General features: G+C 39.6%; 1 protein-coding gene across 3 annotated transcripts in view; it reads left to right on the top strand.

Annotated features, from left to right (window-relative positions):
* The window catches only part of LOC306997992 (single-stranded DNA-binding protein 2), a 69,776-nt gene that overhangs the window by 31,632 nt on the left and 13,696 nt on the right, over window positions 1-24,448 (top strand). For 2 of the 3 annotated variants that reach the window (XM_079611672.1, XM_079611673.1), the window contains exon 5: window positions 20,219-20,308. In XM_079611672.1, the coding sequence (XP_079467798.1) occupies window positions 20,219-20,308 (90 nt within the window). Of the gene's footprint in view, window positions 1-20,218; window positions 20,309-20,510; window positions 20,566-24,448 lie in introns of those variants that run through there. The other variant, XM_079611674.1, reaches the window with a different exon arrangement.

Below are 24,448 nucleotides of genomic sequence, written 5' to 3'. Positions count from 1 at the left end.
TATTTTCTTTATCCCTTTTCTTTTTCTTTCCTTTTCTTTTTTCGGTTTCCTCACGTTTTCATATTCTTTCACAAAAAGACCATAAAGAGCCTTTGGAGGGACATGACATGACATGCTTTTTTTTAAAAATTATTTTAATATGTCCCTTGAGGTTCACTTATATTGTTAATTTAAAAAAATGTGCACAAAAAACAAAAATTTATGCAGAAAAAATATAATTTTCAACCCTCATTCTGACTGTCTGAAATGACCCGTTTTTAAGGCTTTTCAGTAAACAGACAGTTATTACGATTGGTTAACGTCATTGCGTAGGAAACCGTATCAATGCCACTCGCTATTGCACATGAGTAAGTGTTTTAAAAACACCATTTAAAACCGTCATTTGAAGACAAAGCATTATGAATTAATTAACTTATGTTTTGTGATGCAGCTGCTGTCAAATCCAATACATTTGGCTGCTTCATCTTTCAACAAATGATATTTTGTGAACTCTCCATTGTGTCTCGTTAAAACAAATTGCTCCGAACAAACATATAATCCTTCAATGCGATCCGGGATGCCATTAAAAAAAAACATCCACTTGTTCCTGATGCTGGGATCCTTCTGAAGTCTGTATAGAGACGCAAATGAGCTGTTTAAACTGGACGCGTCAAAGCAAACGTTCTTCACTCTTCCAATTGTCCTGTTGACGACAGACTCAAGTGCGTGGAGTATGTCAGAACCTGAAGTGTAGATAGCGTCAGTGATTACAATGGGCTCTATAGACGCGATGCTTGGATCCTGTGTAGGCATATGTCAGTCGTTAAGCAACAGAGTGCCAGTGGGGGCGGGGCCTATGGTGCGATGATGTATAACGATTCATCGATGTTCTGGAGGAAGTCAAATGCAAAGGCATGTGACCAGTCATAAATCCCACAATATCCAAATGAGCTGTTTTTGGAGCTTGTTTAAATGCTTTGTTTATAATGAGGAGGATGTTTTAATGATACAAAGACCTCTTATATTTTAAAAGATCAAGGCAAATCTGATTTCTCATATCATGACTACTTTAAATCGGTCCAGGATATTTAAGACAGTTGGTCTAGTTCCTAATGACTTCATTAGCATCGAGACTTGGCTGAGAATAATGCAGTAATGACTAGACCAAGGACTTTCTTTTGTAAAAGCTGCAAGATTAACATTTTATTCAGAAAATAGATTTATTTCCTTTTTTTTATATAAAGTCATTACATTCATGGAGGAATGCGTTTCTGTTCTACTCACTGATATCTGTGAGCTTCACCTTCCTGAATTAATGAGGGTGGTCTTCGCTGTGAAGACGTAAAGGAAGAAATCTGCTTTTTTAGATGTGTTCTTAGTCATTGTGCGACCTCTGGAGTTGTTTTTAATGTGGCCATTTCTTGTGTTGGTATAAACAGATCTAGCACATCAAGACAGGCTCAAACTAACCATGTCCGCACATACACATGGTGTCCATGGCAACATTAATGTGAAAAATACTGCTGTTTTTAGTGCTCTACACCGTCCTTGGCTCTTAGCTGTCCTCTGTCATCCGAGGGCATTGTTGTCTGGAATTCTTTTCCTCGCGCACACACAGGTCACATTATGACATGGTTACAGTGGTAACATTTTGATTCCATTTTCTATACTTGTTAGCATAGTGACACAAGAGATGGGACTCATGTTGGTCAACTAACTTACTAATAAAATAAAAAACACCTGGTTGATTAGTGATGTCTAGTTCAGCATCTGTTTTACTATTATAATAATCTCTTCCTTGCATGACTACTGTGGTTGTAACCCTGATCAGTGGAGTTGAATAGTCACTTAAAGAAGACCAATAAAACCATTTGTCTTCGTCGTATCGTTAATTACTCGAGGATTCAGGTGTGTGTCAGAGAGGTCACAGGAACACCACAGTGTCACCACTAACATGATGAACAGGCACTTAACCTGACACAAACACGCTTGCACTGCGCTCTCAGTTAGTTTCATTCATAAAAAATGTTAACTGTTTCTTCAGTTTTAAGGTTAGGAGGCCAATTTCTTATTTAAATATTTTGAGGTCTCAGTTTCTGTGTGTTTTGCTAGGTAGGGCTGCCCTCGACTAAAGATTTTTCTTGTCGACTAGTAGTAGTCGTTTATTTAAGCGATTAGCCGACTAATCGTGTGTTTATATTAATAAGCCCATAAATCATAACATCAAGCCTTTAATTGCCTATATATTACATTGCCTAATCAGCGCTCAAACGCACGCAAAAAGTTTGCCACGGCACACCGGCAAATGTAATGATTATGAGTGTGTCGTGAAAAAACATAAGGAGACTAAACATTCTAATAATTTATTGAAAATATTTTCTGTTTTTAACTTAAACTGCAGAGATTAAGTCACGATACTTACTCGTCATCTCCGCAGTAGCTAATGGACACGTCTAGCTACCTATATGCCCATTTCATTACATAATCTGAGAATATTTATTTTCCATTAAAAATTTGTTTATTTAAAAGTAGATATTTCAAGCTTTCTATAGATCTATTTCTCATGTCTGTGAGGCTTTGCGGCGTGACTAAGACGGCAGAAAGCGTATCCTGATTGTTTTCAGTATTTTACAAAAGCACGTTTTGTTGTTATTGTGATTTTACAGAAATAAAAGTTTACAGTTTGCATTACTCTTATCTGTATGATATAAATGCAAGTGATGGCGCCGGCGCCAGTATGTCATGCAGTAAGCGTGCTCTCCACACAAACACTTATACATCTAATAATAGCGAACATTTATCTAGGTGAACATTAGAGTGAGCGGACTTGTTTCAAGTGATTAGCCATTTTTGAGGTCGATGAATGATAGGCGAATGTTTAGATTTCCTGCCGTTAACGATCTGTCCATCACAGATTGCGTGATTTCGCAACTTCCTGTGGAAGTTTTTTTTTCCCTGCGACTAACCGACTAATAAAATGTTGGTCGACCAAACCTCTTCAAGTTAGTTAGTTAGCTAGTTAGTTATGTGTCCGACATTGTAAAGAGCGATGCCATTGCGCAGCATTTAATACAGTAAAGTTGACTGAGTGGGTCTCTGAGCTGGTGTGAGTGGAGGCGGGGCTAATTAGCATATTCATTGCTCCGGGTATAATTAATGAAGCAAGGGTGGACCATTGCATTCAAGCTATTTCACGCATGAAGAATATTTACCACAGGAAAAAAACTTTTAAATATGTAATTTTGTTTATCAAAGATGAGTTTTAAGGGGACTTTAAACTATAAAATTAAACTATAACTAACACTAATCATTGACTGAAAAGAGACCCACATGAAGCACAGATGTATTGGAGGTAGTATCTGATTATTTGATGCTCAATCCGTGTCTTCTCCAAAGCAGCGATGCAGTAGCGAAGAGCAAATAAAAAATACATCGTTGGCCAGTCGTGACATACGTCGCTTTTGCATGTTTGGTCTTCCCCACCAGCGAGTGTGGGCTGATGAGACACACACGCATACTTCCACCCACTAGCTGTGTGATGTGACGTGTTCTTCTCTCTTTATCTGGCAGCAGCGTGAAGCAGTCACCTCCTGGCATCTTCCGTTCAGTCCTGCTGTCATCAACACCATCAGACTGACAGCAAGAGAGTGTGTGTGCAAACAGCGTTATCCCGCCTCGTTCCTGTTACGATAGGAGCCCACACACACTCACACTATTTTTTTCCACTGCTTCCCGTGCTCCTCCCCCCCCACACACACACAATCTCTCTAGCCTCCTTTTTTATCTTTTTCCTCATTTATATTTTTGTTGGAGTGTCTGGAACACGTGCGGTTTGTTTATAACGGAAATCTCACTCCCCCTCTCCCACTTCGACTTATGCAGTGTTTTTTTCCCTATCTTTTCCGTGCGCGCGCACACACGGATCTGAGGACGAGGGGGTGAAAACCAAGCGGATTACAAAGCCAGTTTAATCTGGCTAAGGCACAGAGGGAATTTTCTCTCCCTTTTGCTGTCCCCCCTTCTCTCTCTCTCTCTCTCTCTCTCTCTCTCTCTCTCTCTCTCTCTCTCTCTCTCTCTCCTCTTTCTCCTCTGATGGTGACAGAGAAGGTGACTGAGGAGCAGCGGCTCTGATTGGTTAAATTACGGAACAGATGAGCTGGCCATACACAGGCAAAAGGCATTCGTTATCACGCACAAGACCTCCCAGCCCCTGCATTATCAGCCATTAATGCGCTCACTTCATATTCACACTGGATTTATTGCTTCAGACTTGCGAAAGGCAAATGGAGTGACTTCGCAGAGCTGCTTTACCTCAGCACTGAACACCTGAGGGGCGCAAATGACTGTTTGAGGTATCACAGTTTATGTAATGGAAGTCTAAATGATAGTCTGGAGTCAGCGGACAAAGACATCTGTTATTTTACCTCAGGCCAGACCGCCTCCTCCTCCTCCTCCTCCTCCTCTGTTCTCGTTCCGTGTGTTTCAGAGTTTAAAGTGACATCTCTCATGTCCTGTTATGACATATCGCCCCCTTAAGCCAGAGCAGGAAACCCCCTTTTGTTCTCGCGACTGACTTCTGTTAGCTACTGGAAGCAGACGCATTGAACTTCTGGAGCAAGAGTGCACAAGTTTACAGGCATAATGCGGGTGCAAGCCAATTAAACAGTGCCATTTGACAGCATGACAGTATTTGATATGTGATCTGGCTGGATTGGAGAAACGATGATACTTTTACGATGACACCCTTCCTTCACTAACATGTTTTGCTGTCTCATTTCGCATCCATCATCCATAGCAAAGTAGGATTTTATCACTAATGTTTGACGCTAATTGACCAGCCGATTTACTAAATTGCTATGCTAGTCTCTTGTATCACTCAACAGTCTTTTTATTCTTAGACAATAAAAGCTCAATATTAATATTTAATGTCCTTTTATTTATTTATTTGATAAGTAGGTGTGATATAAGCAGGATAATGTTCAGTCAGCAGATCATTATCTGAAAATAAACCCTGTAAGGGTGATAATGATCATCCTACTTGAGTTTTTTTGTGATAATTGTCAGCGTTATTATTGCATTAAAATAAGTTTGTGATCAAATTGTTACACACACAAACACACACACACACACACACACACACACACACACACACACACACACACACACACACACACACACACACACACACACACACACACACTATGCATTGACTAAGTCGGGAGTAACACTTAATTGGTCAAGCGGACGCTGGTTTCAGAAAGAAGTCGTCTATAAGCTCAAATTAGCCAAATATCGGCCATACCGATATAGTTTTCTCTGTTGCACTGTTTCTTCTTTTCCTCTCACTCACACTCTTTCTATTTTTCTCACTCTTTTATCCTTCTATTTCCCCCCTCTGCCTTCTTGATCTGGGATGCCTGGGGGACGGAGAGCAGACAGGACCCGTCTCCATGGCAACAGCTTCTGCAAGCTGCTGACACCCATCCCCTCTTGGCAAAAAAAAAAAAAAGGGGGGGGGGGGGTGTTCAAAAGGGGGGAGGGAGAAACCATAGAGGGAGTACGAGAGGGAAGGGTAGAAGCAAGCAACACTATTCCTTCTCTTGGGACTCGGCGGCCTGTGCGTTCACTCACAGAATTAGCATAGAGGAGGAGGGGGGAGGGAGAGCTTGGAATTTTCTTAGGTGTGTGCGTGTGTGTGTGTGTGTGTGTGTGTGTGAGATCTCGTTTTAGGGGGTACGACTCTCCCCAGGGTCTTAAAGTCTCTGGTTCTAGGTCAGTCTGTTGCCTGGAGGTTTGCACTGTCATTGTTCGTATTATGTTGTGTTTTATTATTTTTAAGTCTCCACAACGCTTTGAAAAATATACCATGTAATCATTGTTTCTGCCAAATTTATTTGTTACTATTATGACTTAAACTTGGGAGAGATAGATTATTAACAGGTTATTTATTTTTATAATATATATGTAATCTAATATAATATAATATAATACTGTTTATAAGTGTCATGTGCTTAACAAGGATGCATTTATTTGATCAAAAAAAAATATTATTTCAATTAAACATGATCCTTCAGAAATTATTTGCTGATTTGCTGCTCAAGAAACATTTCTTATTATCAATGTTGAAAACAGTGCTGATTTTTTGTGGAAAATGTGGCTGAACATATAGCATAACATAACAACATATAACATATAATATAAAAACATATAACATCTATTTCTATTATTATTATATTAACACTTTTCTACTTTTGGGGTCTGTTGTTGTTGTTATTATCATTATTCTGTAAAATATCCATTATGTGCATATATGTGAAAAGTATAAAACAATTAATATTATTTCTGATGAGATCACTTATAACCGTTAAGAAACGATTTATGCCGATCTCATTCGGCACACAACATATCAAAATCAACAAAAGAATCCTAAAGATCTCATACAAATGTATTATGATTTTAAAGGTGAAAAAAACTGTAACAGTGGTTTTGTAGCATACCTAAATGATACAATTTAGAAAGGCAAAGTTCCCCAGTATACTTCGAGGCTACTGCTTTTCCACGATGATTCTCAAGAACATGCTTTTATAATGCCATTTAGATGTTTCACAAAATGGGAAATGTTTTTTTATATGTTGTGTAGAAAATATGCTGTTAAAATGATTTGTAGCTTTGGGCATCTAGCAATCATACTCTCTAACAGCAGTATGTCAGCGTGGACATGATTACAAATGACATAGAAGTTCTTTTAAACATTCACCATGTGTGCATGCATGAGCTTTACCAAATCAGATCCAGAAGTTGGATGGAAAAAAGGAGCATTGATGGGAGGGGAGGGGTTAAACATCTAAAGGAAAACAAAGATCACTCTAAATGTATAGTTAATGCCTAACACACCCTACAACACACACTTTTGCCTCTCGTTGCGTAACGCTGTCTCGCACGCACCGACACAACGGAGGAGAGTGAGCGAGCGAGCGAGGGATGAAATTCCATGACATTGAGGGAGTGATAAAACTGTATGTGCTGTGGTGTTTGGCATGGCCTGCAGGGATATTTTCAGGTGTGTTGTTATTTATTCATGGAGATGCTGGTGCAGGTTGCCCCAATGACATGCAAGTGCCTGTTCGCAGTCTGCAAGCTGCCGAGAGGAAGCCCTGACAACTTTATTCGACTCCACGCTCTTTATCTGCAGTATCTGATCGGGCCCAAAGAAGATTTAAATGCCAGGCGGTCGTTCTGAAAAGTATTACTGCTAGAATTTTGTTGAAGAAATGATTGGATTGCACACCCAAAAATGAAGTTTTTCCAAGTTGTTCCAAACATGTATGGCTATTTTTCTTCTGTGAAACACAATATATAAATTGTCTATACAGTGAAAGTCAATGGGGTCCAAAACAACTGTATGAACAAACAATAATAATAAAAAACTTTTCAAAATATATTATTTTGGGTTTCAGTAGATGATGACAGAACTTGTTGGATGAACTGATAATTGCTATTTATAAACATAATTGGATTATGTCAAGTAACATGGTAATTTAATTTATTTACAGATAACCCATACTACATGAAATTAAAATCTGAATAAGGCAGGGAAGCGTAGCTCTGCACAGAGCGCCCCCTGTTGCTATTAGCGCTGTATTACATGCAGGCAGTTTCATAGACCACCAGAATGATCAGTAAGGCTTGATGTTTGTGTCCGCTGCCCTGTCAGCCCATCCTCTGAGCTCTTGCACTCTCTACGGGGTGAGCTCCGGCTTTACACTGGATTAAGAGATGTTGTGACCGGTTGTTTATCTGACCTGTGTGCTTGCGCCATGCTGAGGACATTACTAGAGAGCTTGCTCGGAGCACACAGGAGGTTCCACACCAAAACCGGTCGGTCAAAACGGGCTTGTCTAAATTATTTTGGTCATAGAGAGGACATTAAAGTTCAAGGAAGACTTGCAAGTGTAGCAAAATCTCCACCAGTTGACTGCCAATATCGCCCAACTGTATCAGTGGTGATTGAGATCTCATGGAGACCCAAAAAATCAGTTTATTTTTGTTTACTGTTGTCTTTGCTAGATCGTGAACCTATTGAAGAGGATCCCGCTGACTTATCAGAGGTCTTCTTGATCTCTCCTACAACTTGTTTTGCCTGTCTGCTTAGTTGAGAAGTTTCTTGAAGTGATATACAGTCTTGACTCTTGTATAATTAAATGGTATAGTTAGTAACTTTACCACAACCAAAATCCTTTTATTAAGAAGCAAATGAGTGAGAAGACTCTGAGTTTGAATCCTGCTCCATTATATAATCCATCTTTCCGCTGATATGTCATTTGTTAACAGAGTTAAAGTCGTTCTGCATTTTAGCCCAAGCATTTCAGTATGAAGTGACGTCGTATCCCAAAGGCCCACAGTGTTCACCCATATTCATTTACAATAGTGGCTCGCTTCAAAAGCATGAGGAGGATTTGTTGCACGTTTGGGCTCAGGTCAGTGTGTAAGGAGGAGTGTGCCTGCAAATGGCTTTCCTCAATGTGATTGTGCAGGGTTTGGAGAGAGTTACTAGAAATTAGGTAACAAAAAGAGTTTAGCAGGCTCATCCTAATGAGTTGGTTTTATGAGCATATTTTTGTCTTTCTGTCCCTCTGCCTCAGTAATACAATCATACCTTGGTTTAGAATGGCATAGGGTGTCACCATACCAAAATTTAAGTAGTGAATTCAAATACCTGTAATTTTTTTTAATGATTACTCTCATTTATTTCATTTTGAAAGTTAAATATTAATAAACAATTAAGTCAAAACTGTGACATGTAGCCTTCAAGTACTTCTCAGTTAATTAAATATTTCTTCAGGTTTTTCAATTAGTCGCGTAAAGATATGAGCAGTTGAGTCGTTTGTTTGGCACTGTTGTATATTACCCTAAAATGCATGAGCAGATCTATTACACAACAAAATACACTCAATTTTGTACAGGTACAATTTCAATTACATTTTATTATCTACTTTGTAACAAAGCTTCAGAACTTTTAAAATTTCTATGGTAAATGTATACACTGCTTGGCTCTTATTTATACAAGTTATTAATAGTTATTTTAAATTATGGTTAATGATTTTTCTATGTATATAGCTAATCATAAGACGTGTCACACCTGATTGTGTGTCAGTTGGTGGAATTCACATTCTATGTTTTACATGTTTATACCATGGTCTGTCTGAATACTCAATTCTAATTGGCTGGAAGGTGTGCTATACAACCATTGAACTGACTTGGAAATTCCTGTGCATTAAATCACCGTTCTATATTGTGCTGTTTTCATTGAAGCACACATACACATACGTAACACTTACATACACAGAATTCTGTGTGGTTTTACACACACACACACACACACACACACACACACACACACACACACACACACACACACACACACACACACACACACACACACACACACACACACACACACACACACACACACACACACACCTCTCTCTCTCTCTCTATAATCAATTCAATTAAATGCTGTAGTTCATTAATTCAAGTAAATGTAATGTTACACACTACTTTATCTATGTGTCTGTTTTAAAGCGGGCAGATTGCTAGATCTAACGAGCTGTAACTGACAAAGATAACCATCATTTTTACCCTTCCGGTCAAAATTTATAACAGCTTTAAGTTGTCAATGCTGGCAGATGACCATGGTATAAGCGGGATAATCCACGGCTAGTTGTGCAGTGTGCATTAAACGATTTTAATGCACAACGTGGAGGCATAAAACCACCCGACGCAAAGCGGAGGATTATCCCTTACATAAACGCGTGTTCACTGGAATGTATGTGGACTGAGGGAGCAACCAGTGTACTGTCCATAATATTAAATTTTTGTATCTTTTAGCTGAGCCATTGCCTGTAACTCTCCCTCTGTGGCTACGAGTTTAAAAGTGCACTGCCTTATTTTGCATTGCGGATTTTCCGTGGGCCAAAAGGTGCGCTCAGAGGTGCCATCTACCCCCTCTTACCCGGGTCACAGAGGAATTGGACACTGTGAGCGCAAACAAGAAACTCCTTGGTGCTCTCCCGGTACTGTTCACTGTCCCTCTCCTGTTTCTCTTCTGCATAACTGCCTCCCTCCCTCTCAGTGCCTAATTAATGGCATTAATTATCTCCAATTAGCAGTGTGGTCTTGGCAGCCGTTTCTGTCCCCTCATTTCTTTTGTTTCACAGAGGTCTGTGACATAGTATTCTCCCTGTGGGGCTGTCACCGGCCTAATGAAAGGCTACAAGGCCTGGCTTTCACCTCTCTCCCTCACTCTCTTGTTCTGTTAGAGTACTTCAGCATGTTAGCCTCATTAGTAGTAGTTCACAGTGCCGGAGTTAAGTTTGCCGAGATGGAATCTGCTGTGTGTTTTCCCCATACAGGTGTTTATCTCCGTGTCTTATCTGTGGAAGGTGATAGCGAGTGGGTCAGCGCTCACTGGCATGTGAGGCTCATATGAACAGACATGCTCGGGGACATTGGTGTGTTTGCGTTAAAACCGTTTCCAGGCCGCAGGTCTGAACTGAACATAATGCCCCGATGGACGTGCTTTGGCTTCAGCTTTGGTTAACCTGCTGACACTAGTCCAATTATCACATTTTAAAGTAACATGTTAGCAACTGTTTTGCAGAAGATTGTCATGGGATGCATGTGCTTCCATCCAATAAAGGATGATGATTGTATTTGTATTGACGAAAGTAAAAGTGGATGAGAATGATGTCTCTCTTAGCTTTAAGATCTTTCAAAGGACGCCCAAAAGCTATGGGAATTTGGTGGCTAGTTGTTGTTGGTAAAAAAGCTACAATTACCAAATTTTATAAAGTTCATTCTCTACTGTTATTTCAAACAGATTCATTATATTTAGTGCCTCTCATTAAGTTCACCCATCCTCTTATATTCTTTAATTGGCTATTTTTCTATTTGCCACAGAACTACAGGTATAACTTCTAACTAAAAACAAGCATTAAACAGGCTACATTTTAGGATGGAAGCTGTTCTTTAGCACAGACAACCTATAGAAACTGGGTTTAGGCCCATAAAGTTCAGATACAGATGACAGATGTTGAGGTTCTGGTACCTCTGTGCTTGGAGTTGCTTTAGTCAGTGGACTAGCCTCACCTCACGGCCGACTTTCACTTCACTTTCCTTCACAGCTTCTTACACATGCACATCTCCCATTCGGTTAACGACACATCTGTCCTGTCCTCAGCTTGATTATGCATGCAGGTCTTTCCAGCTAATCTTTATAGACTCAACTCCAGCTGCACAGAAGAGTACAAGAGAGATGGGAACAGAGCGAAAGGGTGGAGAGAAACGCAAATGAGAGGAAAGCAAGGATATGGAAGCCACCAGAGAGAATGCCATCAGGAGAGAGTTGGAGAGGAGGAGATATGCAAAGGTTAAGGATGCTGGACTGAGCTGAAGGGTCTGATTCTCGCCTCCCACTTTGCCTGCTGAATCATTTTTAATAACTTGCACAGCTGCTTGGAGGTCTGTCTTTAAAGAAGAGACTATTTACAGCAGCCAGGCATTCAGGGATGCCACAGGTCCCGCTACTCGGCCCGATAACATTTAAAGTTGTAATTGACTGAAGTTCAGCTTTAAATGCAAATGAATGAGAGAAGCAGCATTGGTGATATTTTTATTAATCATATTTTATTGAGCTGTATGTTTGTGAGTGGCAGTGTGTTGTGTAGGAACTGTTTGGCAAAGAAACAATACCCCAAAAAACGAGACCAAATAAATTAAATAAAGCATAGTGGTATAAAAAAATGGATATTAACTTTTTTTGTGTTGTTGTTGTTGAAAATAAGAAATTCAAAGTTCTGGCATGAAACTAGATGGTGCAGACTAATAGGTGCTTTTACTCACCTGTTCATAATCACATCGTTATCTATAGGGCACAGCTGATTGGTTCTTGTCGTAACAGTAGCCAGCCAGCCCTCCACCTTCCCCAGTTCCATCTGTATAGATCTGCTACGGGTAATTCATGTACGCTATAGTGTACAGCAAATAAAAAATAAATAAATAAAAGCAGCAGCAGCATAGCAGATCTATTCCACCAAGACCAAACATACAACATTGTCTTACCCATTACCATGCCAATTCTTTTTTTTTTTTTACACATGCTTTGTAATTTCTTTCTTCTCACCATGCTATGATAAGTTATATGAATATGTTAGTCACACAATTTCATTCTGATACTCTTGGCCAACTGTGGTACACTCACGGTACTTTTTAGTAAGAGCCACGTGTGTCTATTTTCTCAAGCTCTGTGAACTGGGTGTCGAATATTAGTTTTGCAACTGGTGTTGAGATGTAAACCCCAAGTGTTTATGCGAGCATGCTCGAGTGTTTGTTTACTTGTGCAGCGGGTATTGAGTACCGTGCTGAAGCGTAATACCCGAGAGAGCGTGTGTTGTGTATGTTTATGTTTACACGAGTACTGTTATTTAGTGGCTGGTGTAGAGGTGTGTATACCGAAATGAGCTGCTGTTTAATGGGTTGATGAGATGATGGCAGTAATCAGTGAGCAACGAGACGAGCGCTGAAAAGCTTGGTCCCTCCCTTCTCACATGCATACACACACACATACACATGCACACGCTCTCCCTACTGGCGGATGATTGACGGCCTGAGGGTTTTAATGGCACTGTAGAGGGAGAGCTGAGGTCGGAGTTGTCATGGCAACAAGACGGAGGCCTCTTTCCCCCCCTTTTCCTCACTCTCTCTTTATGCACCTGAACAGAGCCGAATCTTACTCGCAGGACTGGGTTTTCTCTCTCTCTCACACACACACACACACACACACACACACACACACACACACACACACACACACACACACACACACACACACACACACACACTGCAGTTTTGGTGTCCCTCCCCTCTGTCCGCAGTATACACAGTGCTTTGTGTGCGTTTAAGCGTGTGCATGTGTGTGTGAAGCCATATCTAGCCACCGCAGTCTCTCTCTCTCTCCTCGTAAAAGAGCTGGAGCCCGAGCGATAATACTCTCTGGTCGCCCCGGGTTACGGTTCACCACACGCCCCCTTGCACTGCTGTGTTAGCTGGGATTGGTTGGGTTGGGGTGTGTGTGTGTGTGTGTGTGTGTGGCACAGGGGGTGATGCTGTATAACAGCTCTATAAGAGCCTCAGATCTCAGGCGAAACAGGGAACCAGACCCTGTTCACAGACACTCACCTCCCTTGAGTATTGGATCGGTACCAGCCGCCAGTATCACAATGTGTGTGTGTGTGTGTGTGTGTGTGTTTACAGGGTTGAGCAAACTCAATCTCAGTCCTTCTTCCTGCCTCATGAGTGTGTTTGCGTCAGGGCTTAAAAACCAGGGGGGGGGGGATCAATCTGTTCACTCCGAGCAGAATCAGTATTTTAACGTTTCTGTTCTGTTCAAAAATTCCTTCTGAAACATTACCAGTGGAAAGAGTAGAGAAGAGTTGTATTTGCCGTCTAGTCGTAGCCAATACAGTCTGTGCATAGCGCTTTGTTTTTTTAATAAGAATTTGAATAAGATAACAATTAGGGGTGTGCCAAAAAAATCGATTCACAGCAGAATCTAGATTCTCATTGGCAACGATTCAGAATCGATCTGAAATGTCCAAGAATCGATTTAATAAATAAATAAAATCAGCTGGCTGTTCGCCTCCATTTTTGTAACGGGACGTGAGCGGCAAATCACTAAAACAAAAAGGAAGCAAATGGATGAGAGGGAGATCTTTCGTTCCTACCATTTGCATGTGTTTTAAGTCCTGTCAGTTCAACAGGGCGCGCTTGACAGGGCATAAGAACGAGCAGAGAGAGAGAGCCGGCCGCGCGCGCGCACTCACCCGAGCGCTGTCTGCTCTCTCTCTCTCCCTCGCGCATATGAATCAAAATCAATTAATACGATGTTGTCGGGAAAAAAACTCTCCAGTGATGAAATGGTTTCTGTGTTGACAAATCTTGTGCGATATCCTAAACTGCCGAATGCATTGCTTGTTTTTTCTGTTTACATTTCATTGTGAATGCTGCTACGTCAGAGCGGCCAAAGCGTCAACAAGATTCCCCGTACTTTTTGACAAGCGTCCTTGACAGGGCGGCTATAGCTTTTTTGCAGCTCAAGTCGGCGGCGGTGTGAACGTACAGTCAGCCGCCAGCTGCAGACCAACACACACTGCAGTGCTTCACGAAACTCCCTGCCAACTCCGAGAGGGCAAAAAAAAAAAAAAAAAAAAAGACTCGGTCTATCGCTGCTTCATCGCCAGGTAGCTTAGGGGTAGGACTATTATTCATTTTGAAAGAAGCACTTTATTTTCATAACTTGTTATTCTTTAAGTTACTGTGTCTGACTGAGAAATAGGCTATAGATGTTTTTTTGTCTTCACCGGTTGTGTTCTACATGATATTTGTGGTAAACTGCATCTATTTTCAACCATTTTGTATTATGAAGAAGCACTTTTGTTTTGTTCCAACTTATTTTATAGCTAGATACTAATGAGTAGCAATTGAGAACATGTTTTTGATAAAAGGCACTTCCCTGAGAATTGAACTTAATAAATGTGAAAAAGACACTTTAAAGTCTCCGTTTGTCATTCTGTATAGCAAAGCAGATGAGAGTAGATCATGATCAGAAACCCGATTAGAAATCATTATGGATAAAATCGAATCGAATCGTTTTGAATCGAAAATCTTTTTGAATCGAAAATCGATTTTGAATCGAATCGTGGCCTCAAGAATCGGAATCGAATCGAATCGTGAGATGGTAAAAGATTCCCACCCCTAATAACAATATATACGATTTTGGCCAAATGTTTTAAACGACAGGAAAAACAAAGTGCCCACATATGCTGCAATAAACTTTGTTACCAGTAATTCAATGCATTTGCTGCCTCAGATGTGGCTGTTCTAATGACTGACAAAACACACATTTTCAACATTCGCTGGCGAAAAACCTCTTAACTCCATTTGAGCTTGATTTTGGTAAATTGTTAATAATATAATGACACATGCAAGTGCCTGACCATAATAAAGCCACAATGCTAACTTGTTTAATTATTTTTTAAATTTCCTTAATAGTAGCAGTTCTACACTAACGTGCAATTTTCGCTGGTTTAAAAAACACTTTTAAATGTAAATCTTTAAAGGGTAACTAAACCCTAAAACTACTTTTTTTTTTTAGTTAATGATCTGTAAGAATGGGGCTTCATAAATGCTGTTCATTGATTCAAGTAAATTTTTTGACATTTGGGTATAAAGTGTTTTAATTTTAAAATATATGGTGTAAAAAACGTCTGAGTGCTGCCCTCTTCAGGTTAAACGGAATCTCCTGAAGTAGGGGTACCCTGTGACGTAGGGGTACCCTGTGACGGTACTCTGCCACGCCCTTGGTGCGAGCTCACCACGCCCTTGGCAGCCCCTGGTATAAAAGCATCTGGTTCCGTCAAAACCAGAGCAAGTCAGGAGTTGGAATTACAAGTTTTGAAAACGACCAGGGTAGCGCATATTAGCATCTAGTTAGCATATCATTTATATAGTTATTTATTTTGTGTAGCCTAGGTAGTTAATTTGCATAGTTTTTAGTGTTGTTAGTATGGTTAGAAGCATAATTAGTTAGTACTTTCCACCAGACTTGGAAATTAGGCGCCAGTGTTTACATGCACTTGTGTGCCAAACGCTGCTCTTCCTGCATGGACTCCACAACCGCCGGCGTGTTTTGCTGGATATTTTTTTCACATAGCGGCAAAATATGCTTAACGTAGGTTAATAGTAATAATAATCCACTCAGATACTGGCCCAATTCTCTCTTGCGCGGCTGCTTCGCTAGCATCGTCGGATGCCGATTGCCAGTGGGTGGAGTCAGGCTCTGACCAGGGGTTTAGTTACCCTTTAAAGTTGTCATGAAATCAAAATCGACCCTATTTACTTTGTTAGCGCATATTAGTCTTGTGGTGAACAATTAATCTGTGCTTAATACGCAGAAAAAAATGGTGTGTCGTGGTAATCTTTAATCAAAATCAGAAAAGTTACTCCGGTCTGGAATGGCGTTCCTTTTCTGATGACGTCAGTGGGTTGAAAATGCTTAACCACTCCCCTCAAACCATTAGTCTGCTATGAGCGAGAGATGGAGAGGAGGAGCGCTAAAGTAACACCCTGCCCTCTATTCAATATTCCGGTTCACGGGGACTTTAATAGTTTTAATAGTGACATCTCCTCGAAAAAACTCCTGAGATCCAACATTGCTAATGCGACTTACCTATGATGACTTGACAACTGAGCGCAGACATGTCACTCATTTGGATGACTCAATGTCACATTTGCATAAAATTCATAATTGGTTAACTGCCAAATTAAAATATTAAACCAATCGATAAACTAATGTTATTAACCTGTTAATGGTAATTTCAAATAAGCGTTTTTGTTCAGAATGATTAAACTTGATATCGGTTTCGTTTTTTATGTTCCTGTTCCGGTTTGTTTCCTGTTTCCGTTCCTTGAACTGGTTCAGAGCCCTGGTTTGCGTAGGTTAGGGCTGAATAATATAGCTAGGAAGATTATATCTTGACATATAACTTTTTTTGTCAAATTTTGATTATTTAAATTTTATTTATTGTTACCAAGTTGGTTTGAAATTTTTATTGCAAGAAGTAAAATACAGTAAAAAAAAACAATCCAATATTTTTTTTTTTTTTTTTTTTTTTACAAATCAAGCACAAGGAAGAATATTTAATCATTTCCATTTTTTTATATACCGGTAATTGAAAAATATGAATTAAAATATGTTTTATGTTTTATATTTATATTCTAACATTTTTTATGCATGAAAAGTGACACTTTCTGTTAACATTTACTTCTGTGTGGACTAAATGGATTTAAGTGGATTAAATGGTTGGAAAAACTTGGTATACGTCACCTGAGAGAATTCTGGCAGTTTCACCGAAAGATCAAGTTATGATATTTTGATAAAAAAAATGTCAAGGTTAACAAATATTGTTAGAAATTACACTTATGCATGGATGAATTGTTCACAATAGGATCAATAACGTTCATTTAGAAAATAAGTGAATTTTCCTTTCATGCCGACTTTAACATATTTGAGTGTTGATGCAAACAAATGAGGGAATTATTTCATCCGGTTTTTAATTAATTCATTGAAAAGGACAGTTTGAGCTAATTCACAGAAATGAATCAATCTTGCCGAATCTAATGGCTCTTTTTCTACTGCAGTTTAAATGAATACTGTCATGCCAGCAGCATCATTATTTTAAATCAACGATTAAAATTATTTGAAATGCTTCATAAGAATGAATCGAACTCACCAACTTCAGCTACTTAGGTTTATGGTATATGACATCATCACAGTCTTGGGACTGTCATATGTGCGAGATGCACGACAAGGAGGAAGATGAAAGAAGTCTAGGAAAACTTAATTGACAAATAAAAAGGACAATAAATGTTGCCTAATCTTATATCATGAGTATTTAATATATCAGCCCTAGTGTGTGTGTGTGTGTGTGTTTCTGGAGTATATGGGAGGAGTCATGCTCGATAAGCTCCGCCCACTGACCCCAAGGTTTCTGCGTGTATGAGAGCGAGGCTGTGTGAGTTTGTGTATGTGTGTGAGGTCAGGGGTGGCGTGGCTGTTTGTACGACGACTGTAGAGAGGTTTGAGTTACAGCAGGGGGAGGGAGTGTGTGAGCCGACTGCCAGCTCTTGCTCTTTAATCCTCCCTCTCTTTCTCTTTTCCTACTTTCTCCTTTATCTTCCCCCCTTTCACTCCTTGTTTAGTCTCTTTTTCTCTCGTTTTCACTCACACATACACAGACACACACAATGTACCTCGTCTCCTTCTTCTCTCTCTCTCTCTCTCTCTGGTAGAACAGGGCAGACTGGCAAACACACAAGCCCCCAGCAGCAGCAGCAGACTGTTAAAGAGGTTTGAGAGAGAGAGGGAACGGGGCCAGCGGAGGAAAGGGGCCCCAGTCTCTAAGTGTTCCACTAGCTCAGGAGATTCCACTTGAGGCTCCTCTCGCTCTGTTTGCTTGTTTTATGCCCCCTTTACGAGGGGAAGTATGTACACAGATACACAAGAGCTGTGCTGTAGTGCAGGCGTTTTTCTGATGCAAATAAACGTCTCGTGTTAACAACACACTCCGTGTTGAATGTGCGGGTTTACCGAGAGTGATCTGACTTGTGTATTAACTACACACTGATACTTATTATGCTCTGTTTAAGAGCCGTGTAGTGAGGTTGTACAGCTAAAAGCTTTGTTTGTAGTAATCAGACAAACTCCAACTGCAAATTTTGCATATGATGTTTGTTTGTGGTCTGTTGTATTTTGTCTGCTTAACATGGCGTTAAAGCATTTGTTTGGTAAGACAGTTATAGGTCGAGATGGCCAAAGAAACATTAAATTTCTTCTCCTACCATAACAGAATGGTAGAATCTAAAAGTAGATTATGCAACTTGAATGATTTTCATCTTTATAAATTGTCCATTTAATATTTTTAACCAATATATGAAGACTTGATGGGGACATGATTGAGCGTTTAAAGACCGCTATCTGGATTCAAACACCCAGGCGATGTCATTCCTAAATTACAATGATTTGCCTGTCTATTAAAACTTTGACAAAAAGTTAATGAACATTCAAATCTGCACTCGCATTGCCGCTTGGCCCGAGAGAGCAGTTGTCATGTTTACGTACGAAACAGCTTCACAAACAGTCTTTTTAACCACACAGTATTGTTGTTTCAGTGTTAAAAAATATGAATATTATCACAGAATAACCGAGATAAACACTGATGTCTATGAAAGTGATCAAAATAGAGCAAATCTTTCTGAAAGTAACTTGGTGCTTCAAATAATGATTCTATCAATTAAAATGTCACACCCGTTGGTGGCGACAAGTGACTTAAAAATGTATTTCATTGAATCATTCATTAATTAGAGAGATTCGTTTAAAAACGCTGATTCATCCATGAATGAAATATGAAAGTATTCATGAGTGAGTCATTGAATCATACATTCAAACTCATAAAAAAAAATTAATTTAACCCGTTCACACGTAAGTTTAAAATATTCTAATTGACCCCCCAGCGTGAGTTTTTCAAGGCGACCGTTATTTTGAATCTGTCACTTTATGGTTTCTATGGTGACGCGTCACTGCTTGTCACGTGACACAGCGCAACCACAACACAGCGCTGAATGAATGATGATCTGCTTTTATGTAATTTTTCCTTTTTTATTATAAATATTTACACATTTATTAGCTATAGTATGAAACACTGATATTCCGATTGTCAAATATGTGCATGTGGATGTTTTTTGTTGTATAAACACCTTTATAACGATCGCGTTAGTTTAGCTGTATGCGCGATGGGCGGCGCCATGTTAGTTTGTGCCACAGGTCAGAGAATCGGATCTGTTGGATTTACATCCACTTCTCCCGAAATACATGAAAGTAAGTGGCTGGTGAACTGGGAGAAGAATAGGGTAAAATGTAAAACTACTTACACAATGTGTATCTGATATGAATAAAACATGTCATCTTTTTATAATATAAAGGATTATTATTGCCGCTTTCTTAGACATCAGTGTGTATTTTACAAACTCAAAAAAATGTTTTTTAGTACTTATGTGATTCTTAAATGTCTGAAACCTAAAATAAACATTATGTGGTTGAAAACACTGAATAGATGTGATATATGACAAGCACTGAGCGCGTCTGACTCGCCAAAGCACGTTTGAATTTAGCAGTTGATCACGTGATGCACTGACCGTTCTAATCACACCGGTGTGATCGTACGCTCCAGGGACCAGCCAAGACTGATCACACCGGTGTGATCGTACGCTCCAGGGACCAGCCAAGACTGATCACACGACCGGTGTGATCGTACGTGCGAAAGGGTTAAATGAATTAAACATTTTAAATAGACTGCAGCAATTAACATTAATTTACCTCTAGTTATTTTTAGTTGTCGCTTGTCTTTTCAGAATCGTGGAAGAAATTGCGATCTCTATTTGAAACAAAGAAATCGTGTTTCTCAATTCATCCAGAATCGTGCAGCACTTTCCATAACACGAATTACCCAGATATCATATCAGCATCAATCAAAGTAAAAGTAGTATTAGTGTAATATTAGTATTGCATCAGGGTTGACCAATTCTATATCTCTATACTAACATGTTCCCTCTTTCTGTTTCCCAGAGTGCAGCAGCAGCCCCCAGCCCCGTAATGGGCAACATGCCCCCCAACGACGGCATGCCAGGCGGACCCATGCCCCCTGGTTTCTTTCAGGTAAGCACAGCTGGTTTCATTCTCTTCCTTGCCTACTTTTCCATTCATCACCCTGTCACGCCTGCGCTCCGTTCATTCTTTCATTCATCCATTCATTCATTCCTTCATTCTCTCTCTGTCTGTGCGCGTGGGCTGCTGGTGGGTCTGTCTGTGGCTGTGGGCGGCTTGACAGCAGCCTGGAGCTCTGCTATCAGTATGAGATCATTCCCAACTTTGCCTTTTTCCACACTGGAAATAAAGTCCTCTACCATCCAATGGTAAGATGGAGGTTTAGAGCACTAAATGTTAGTGGAATTTAGCTGTAGTTTCATTTCTGGAGCTGTATTACTCTTCCTATCTCAAGTCTTTCAAATCCCAAATGGAAATCGCCATGGTTACTGAACGGCTAAGATCTGGAGTTAGGATGTTTCTGTAATACGGCTCCGATAATGAATCGATGGGAACAGTTGCTGACTGATGATCAATTAACTGTTACACAAAACATATTTAACTGTGAGTGTGAGAGAGAGACTGAATGGGATGCCCACTTTTCATGTGCTTCTGAATGCGTTTTTCCCTCTTTAACAAATGTTGTTGTTTCTTTCTTCCCTGCTAAGATCTTTCCTTCTCTTTCTCCATCATCCCTCCATCCATCTGCTCGCAGCTTTATTCATTCCATTCTGCAGGCCGTGTTGTGTTCATGAAGGTGTTGGACGCGATGTAGATTTGTCTTGTTCTGAAGAAAGTGTGAGTGGTGTTCATCTATGAAAAACGGCTCTTTCGTCTATGAAACATTGCTGCCATGATGCTATGGTGTTTCTTTGCAGTTGCTAAGGGGTTCTGAGTGTTTTAAACAGTTGCTAGGTGGTTACTTGCTGGCACAGGTCAACAAAACCCAAGTCTTTATGATGTTATGTTCTCTAGATATATTCCCTTCTTCATTCTCTGATTATTTTTCTGCCCGTTTTATCGTCCACCAGAAGAAAAGTCACTCGATTTGACTTAGCATTCGTGTCTGCAGTACAAACAGTGCATTTTTTTTTTTATTGTTACTAGGGATTCATGATATATTGGTACCATGTTATCGGCCAATAATAGTGTTTTATATCATTATTAATATTTAATTGATTGGATAATTTTGTATATATCATTTTTTTTTTTGTCAAATAAATTTTTATTAAATCATTAGATTAAATTGAAACAATTATAGATTTTGGATATTTAATTATGCTTGCTCATTTCCTTTATTTTTACATTTAGATTACATAACTTTTTTTGTGTTTTATTTGTAAAAATTCTTTGTAAAAATATTTTTTTTATATTTGTATAGAATTGTAATATTGCCCATTTGTCAGTTATAAGCCATACGATGAAAATAATTAGTGACTTATTTGTAATAACCAGAATTTAAATATCGGTGCATCCAGAATAGTTAGTGGTTTGTTCAAATCCCTATAATTATCGGTGGGAGCATTAGTAATGGTGCTAGTTATGAAATACTGAAACTCCTATTAACTTGCAACAAAGAGCTTTTTTTCCTGTTTATTCCCGTCTGTTTACATGAAACATTGAGTTCGCATAACAACACACATACAAGCACGGACACACACATATCCTCATAATCAAACATGCTTGTACACATCCACAGACCTTCCCATAATGCAGCGGGGGTGGTGGAGCGTTTGCTCAGTGATGGACAGGCCTGGCATTTGGCAGTGTTAGTGATAAGGCAGTGTCGAGGGAGGAGACGCTGTCTGGAATCTCCGCTGTATTGGGAGGGGAGGGTTGGGAGAGCTATGTAGGGGAAAGGTTTGAGGAGAAGGAGGGAACGGAGAGGTGTGGAGGAGATTTTCGGAGAAGCAGAGGAGTGCTATTTATATCAGATCAGCGCTGAGGGAGTGAGAGAAGAGGTGTGAGGTGTTCTCGTGTGTGTGTGTGTGTGTGTGTGTGTGCTGCTCCTGAGATCTGTTTCTAAAGCGTCATTGAGAGAACAGGACTGTGTGGGTTTGGGTTCATTCATTTGTTTACTAGTGATGCACAATATAGACATTTTAGTTCATACTAGAGTGTTTTTTTTTTTAAATGGCAGATAACCTATACAATAACAGAGATTATTATCTTTACTATGGTATGTGTTGATTAAATAAAAAATACTGCTACAAACTAGGATTTTATGTTTCTGGTCAATTTAAGCATCAAACCAATATAATATAATATACAATTATTCCTATTTTACCAAAAATGTACCAGGGTATTACAGTGATTTTTTTTTTGTTTTTGTTTTTTGTGCGTTTACCACAGTAATACCATGTTTTTTAGTTATGTACCGAGTATATTGGAATACCTTGTAAACTGACCTGAATCATTATTTTAAGATAATATAGTAACACTTTACAATAAGGTTTAATTTGTTAACATTAATGTATTAACTAACATGAACTAACCATGAGCAATTCATTTTACTGTATTTTTTCATCTTTATTAATTTTAGTTAATAAAAATACAACTGTTCATTGTTTGTTCTTGTTAGTTCACAGTGCATTAAGTGTTAACAAATACAACTTTTGATTTGAATAATGTATTAGTAAATGTTAAAATTAACAAAGATTAATAATTGCTGTAGAAGTGCAGATCATTTCGAAGATTTTGCCAGTGTGATCACAGATACACACCCCTGCTTTTTTTATTTAGGAAGTCAGGTGGAGAGGAAGAGAAGTGAACGGGTGTTACTCAAGGACCCAGATTGTTTAGCAGAGAAAGGCAGAGGCATTGAGCGGCAGTGAGCGCTAGCACTGCTGTGTGTGATGAGGTGTAATGAACAGTCGTGACCTCAGCGCTACTACGAGTTAAAGAGGCCTTGAGCATCCCTGGACCCCTCTAATCCTTCCCTCAGACCCACTCTGAAAAAGGCAGGTGGCCAGGGAAAACACGCATATGCTCATGTAGTCCTGTTGTTGTATCAGCGCATGGTTTCTGGGACAGTCAGTAGAGCAGCTCTCATGCCAGACCCTGCAGCGATCCACTCTCACAGGGAGGTCAGAGACGGGTCACAGCTAAATCAGAAACCAAATCTCACAAAAACCAGCTCAAAAACTCCTTACCTCATGCATACTTTTATAAAAGCTGCTTGTATCACTAAATTAATTGGTTGCAGATAAATGTTGCGCCACGTCTTGTATGTTTCGGGCCTTTTATTCATATAAACAATAGAGAAAGGATAGAAATTATGAAGAAATGAGTGTGGAACTGTATTGAAAAATGTGGCCAGCTGCATTACACTTAAAAATAAAGGTTCCAAAAGTTTTTTTTTTTCAGCTATGCTATATAATAACCAATTTGGGTTCCCCAAATAACCTTTCAGTGAGCAGGTCTTAAAACAACCTTTTATTAATTTTTTTTTATTTTGATAATCTAAAGAACTTTTTTTCCACTATAAAGAACCTTTTGAGCAATGGAAAGATTCCATGGATGTTAAAGGTTCTTCGTGGAACCATAGATGCCAATAAATAACCATTACTTTTAAAGAGTGTATAATCGCATGTATACTAACCGCTAAGCCACAGCTCCGACTCTGAATGCGCTGTTTCATTCAGTGGTGTTATTTTCGTTGATGTGTGTGGGTCAGTGTTGTACCCTGGATAGATGTGTTGTTCTGTGGCTGTGGTGTGTGTGTGTGTGTGTGTGTGTGTGTGTGTGTGTGTGTGTGGCAGCTCTGGTCATCAGCGTGGAGATTTCCGGTCGTGTTGGATGGATGGTTTCCTCAGCCCATCTGAAACCAGCAGGAGGGCTTGTCTGAGGTCTGAGCACTGGCCAAAGGTCAAGAGGCGGTAATAAGTATGGGTCACAACCGCATACACGGACTGTACAGTGAAAAAACCCCAATGAAACCACTGTCTCCCTCTAAAAGTATTCTTTCATTTAGTCCCTAAACTTAAGAGCCGATCTGTTGACATCAGTATTACTTGAAATGATGAGCATAGAAATGTATGTATCTGATTGCTGTATATTTTTAATTAGAATAGTGAAGAGTTCAGTGCTCAGACAAATAAATATTGTTGTTCTGTGAGTTACGTGAACTCCACTGAGAGGTTTGCTTTGTTAACACTGCCCCCGAGTGGTCGAGAAGAGCTATTGCAGCTGTCCTGCGGCCGTCATTCACAG

Source organism: Phoxinus phoxinus (assembly GCF_949152265.1).
Source record: "Phoxinus phoxinus genome assembly, chromosome: 5".
NCBI classification, from domain to species: Eukaryota; Metazoa; Chordata; class Actinopteri; order Cypriniformes; family Leuciscidae; genus Phoxinus; species Phoxinus phoxinus.
The sequence above is the reverse complement of the archived record's forward strand: the minus strand, read 5'-3'. Positions and strand labels throughout refer to the sequence as shown.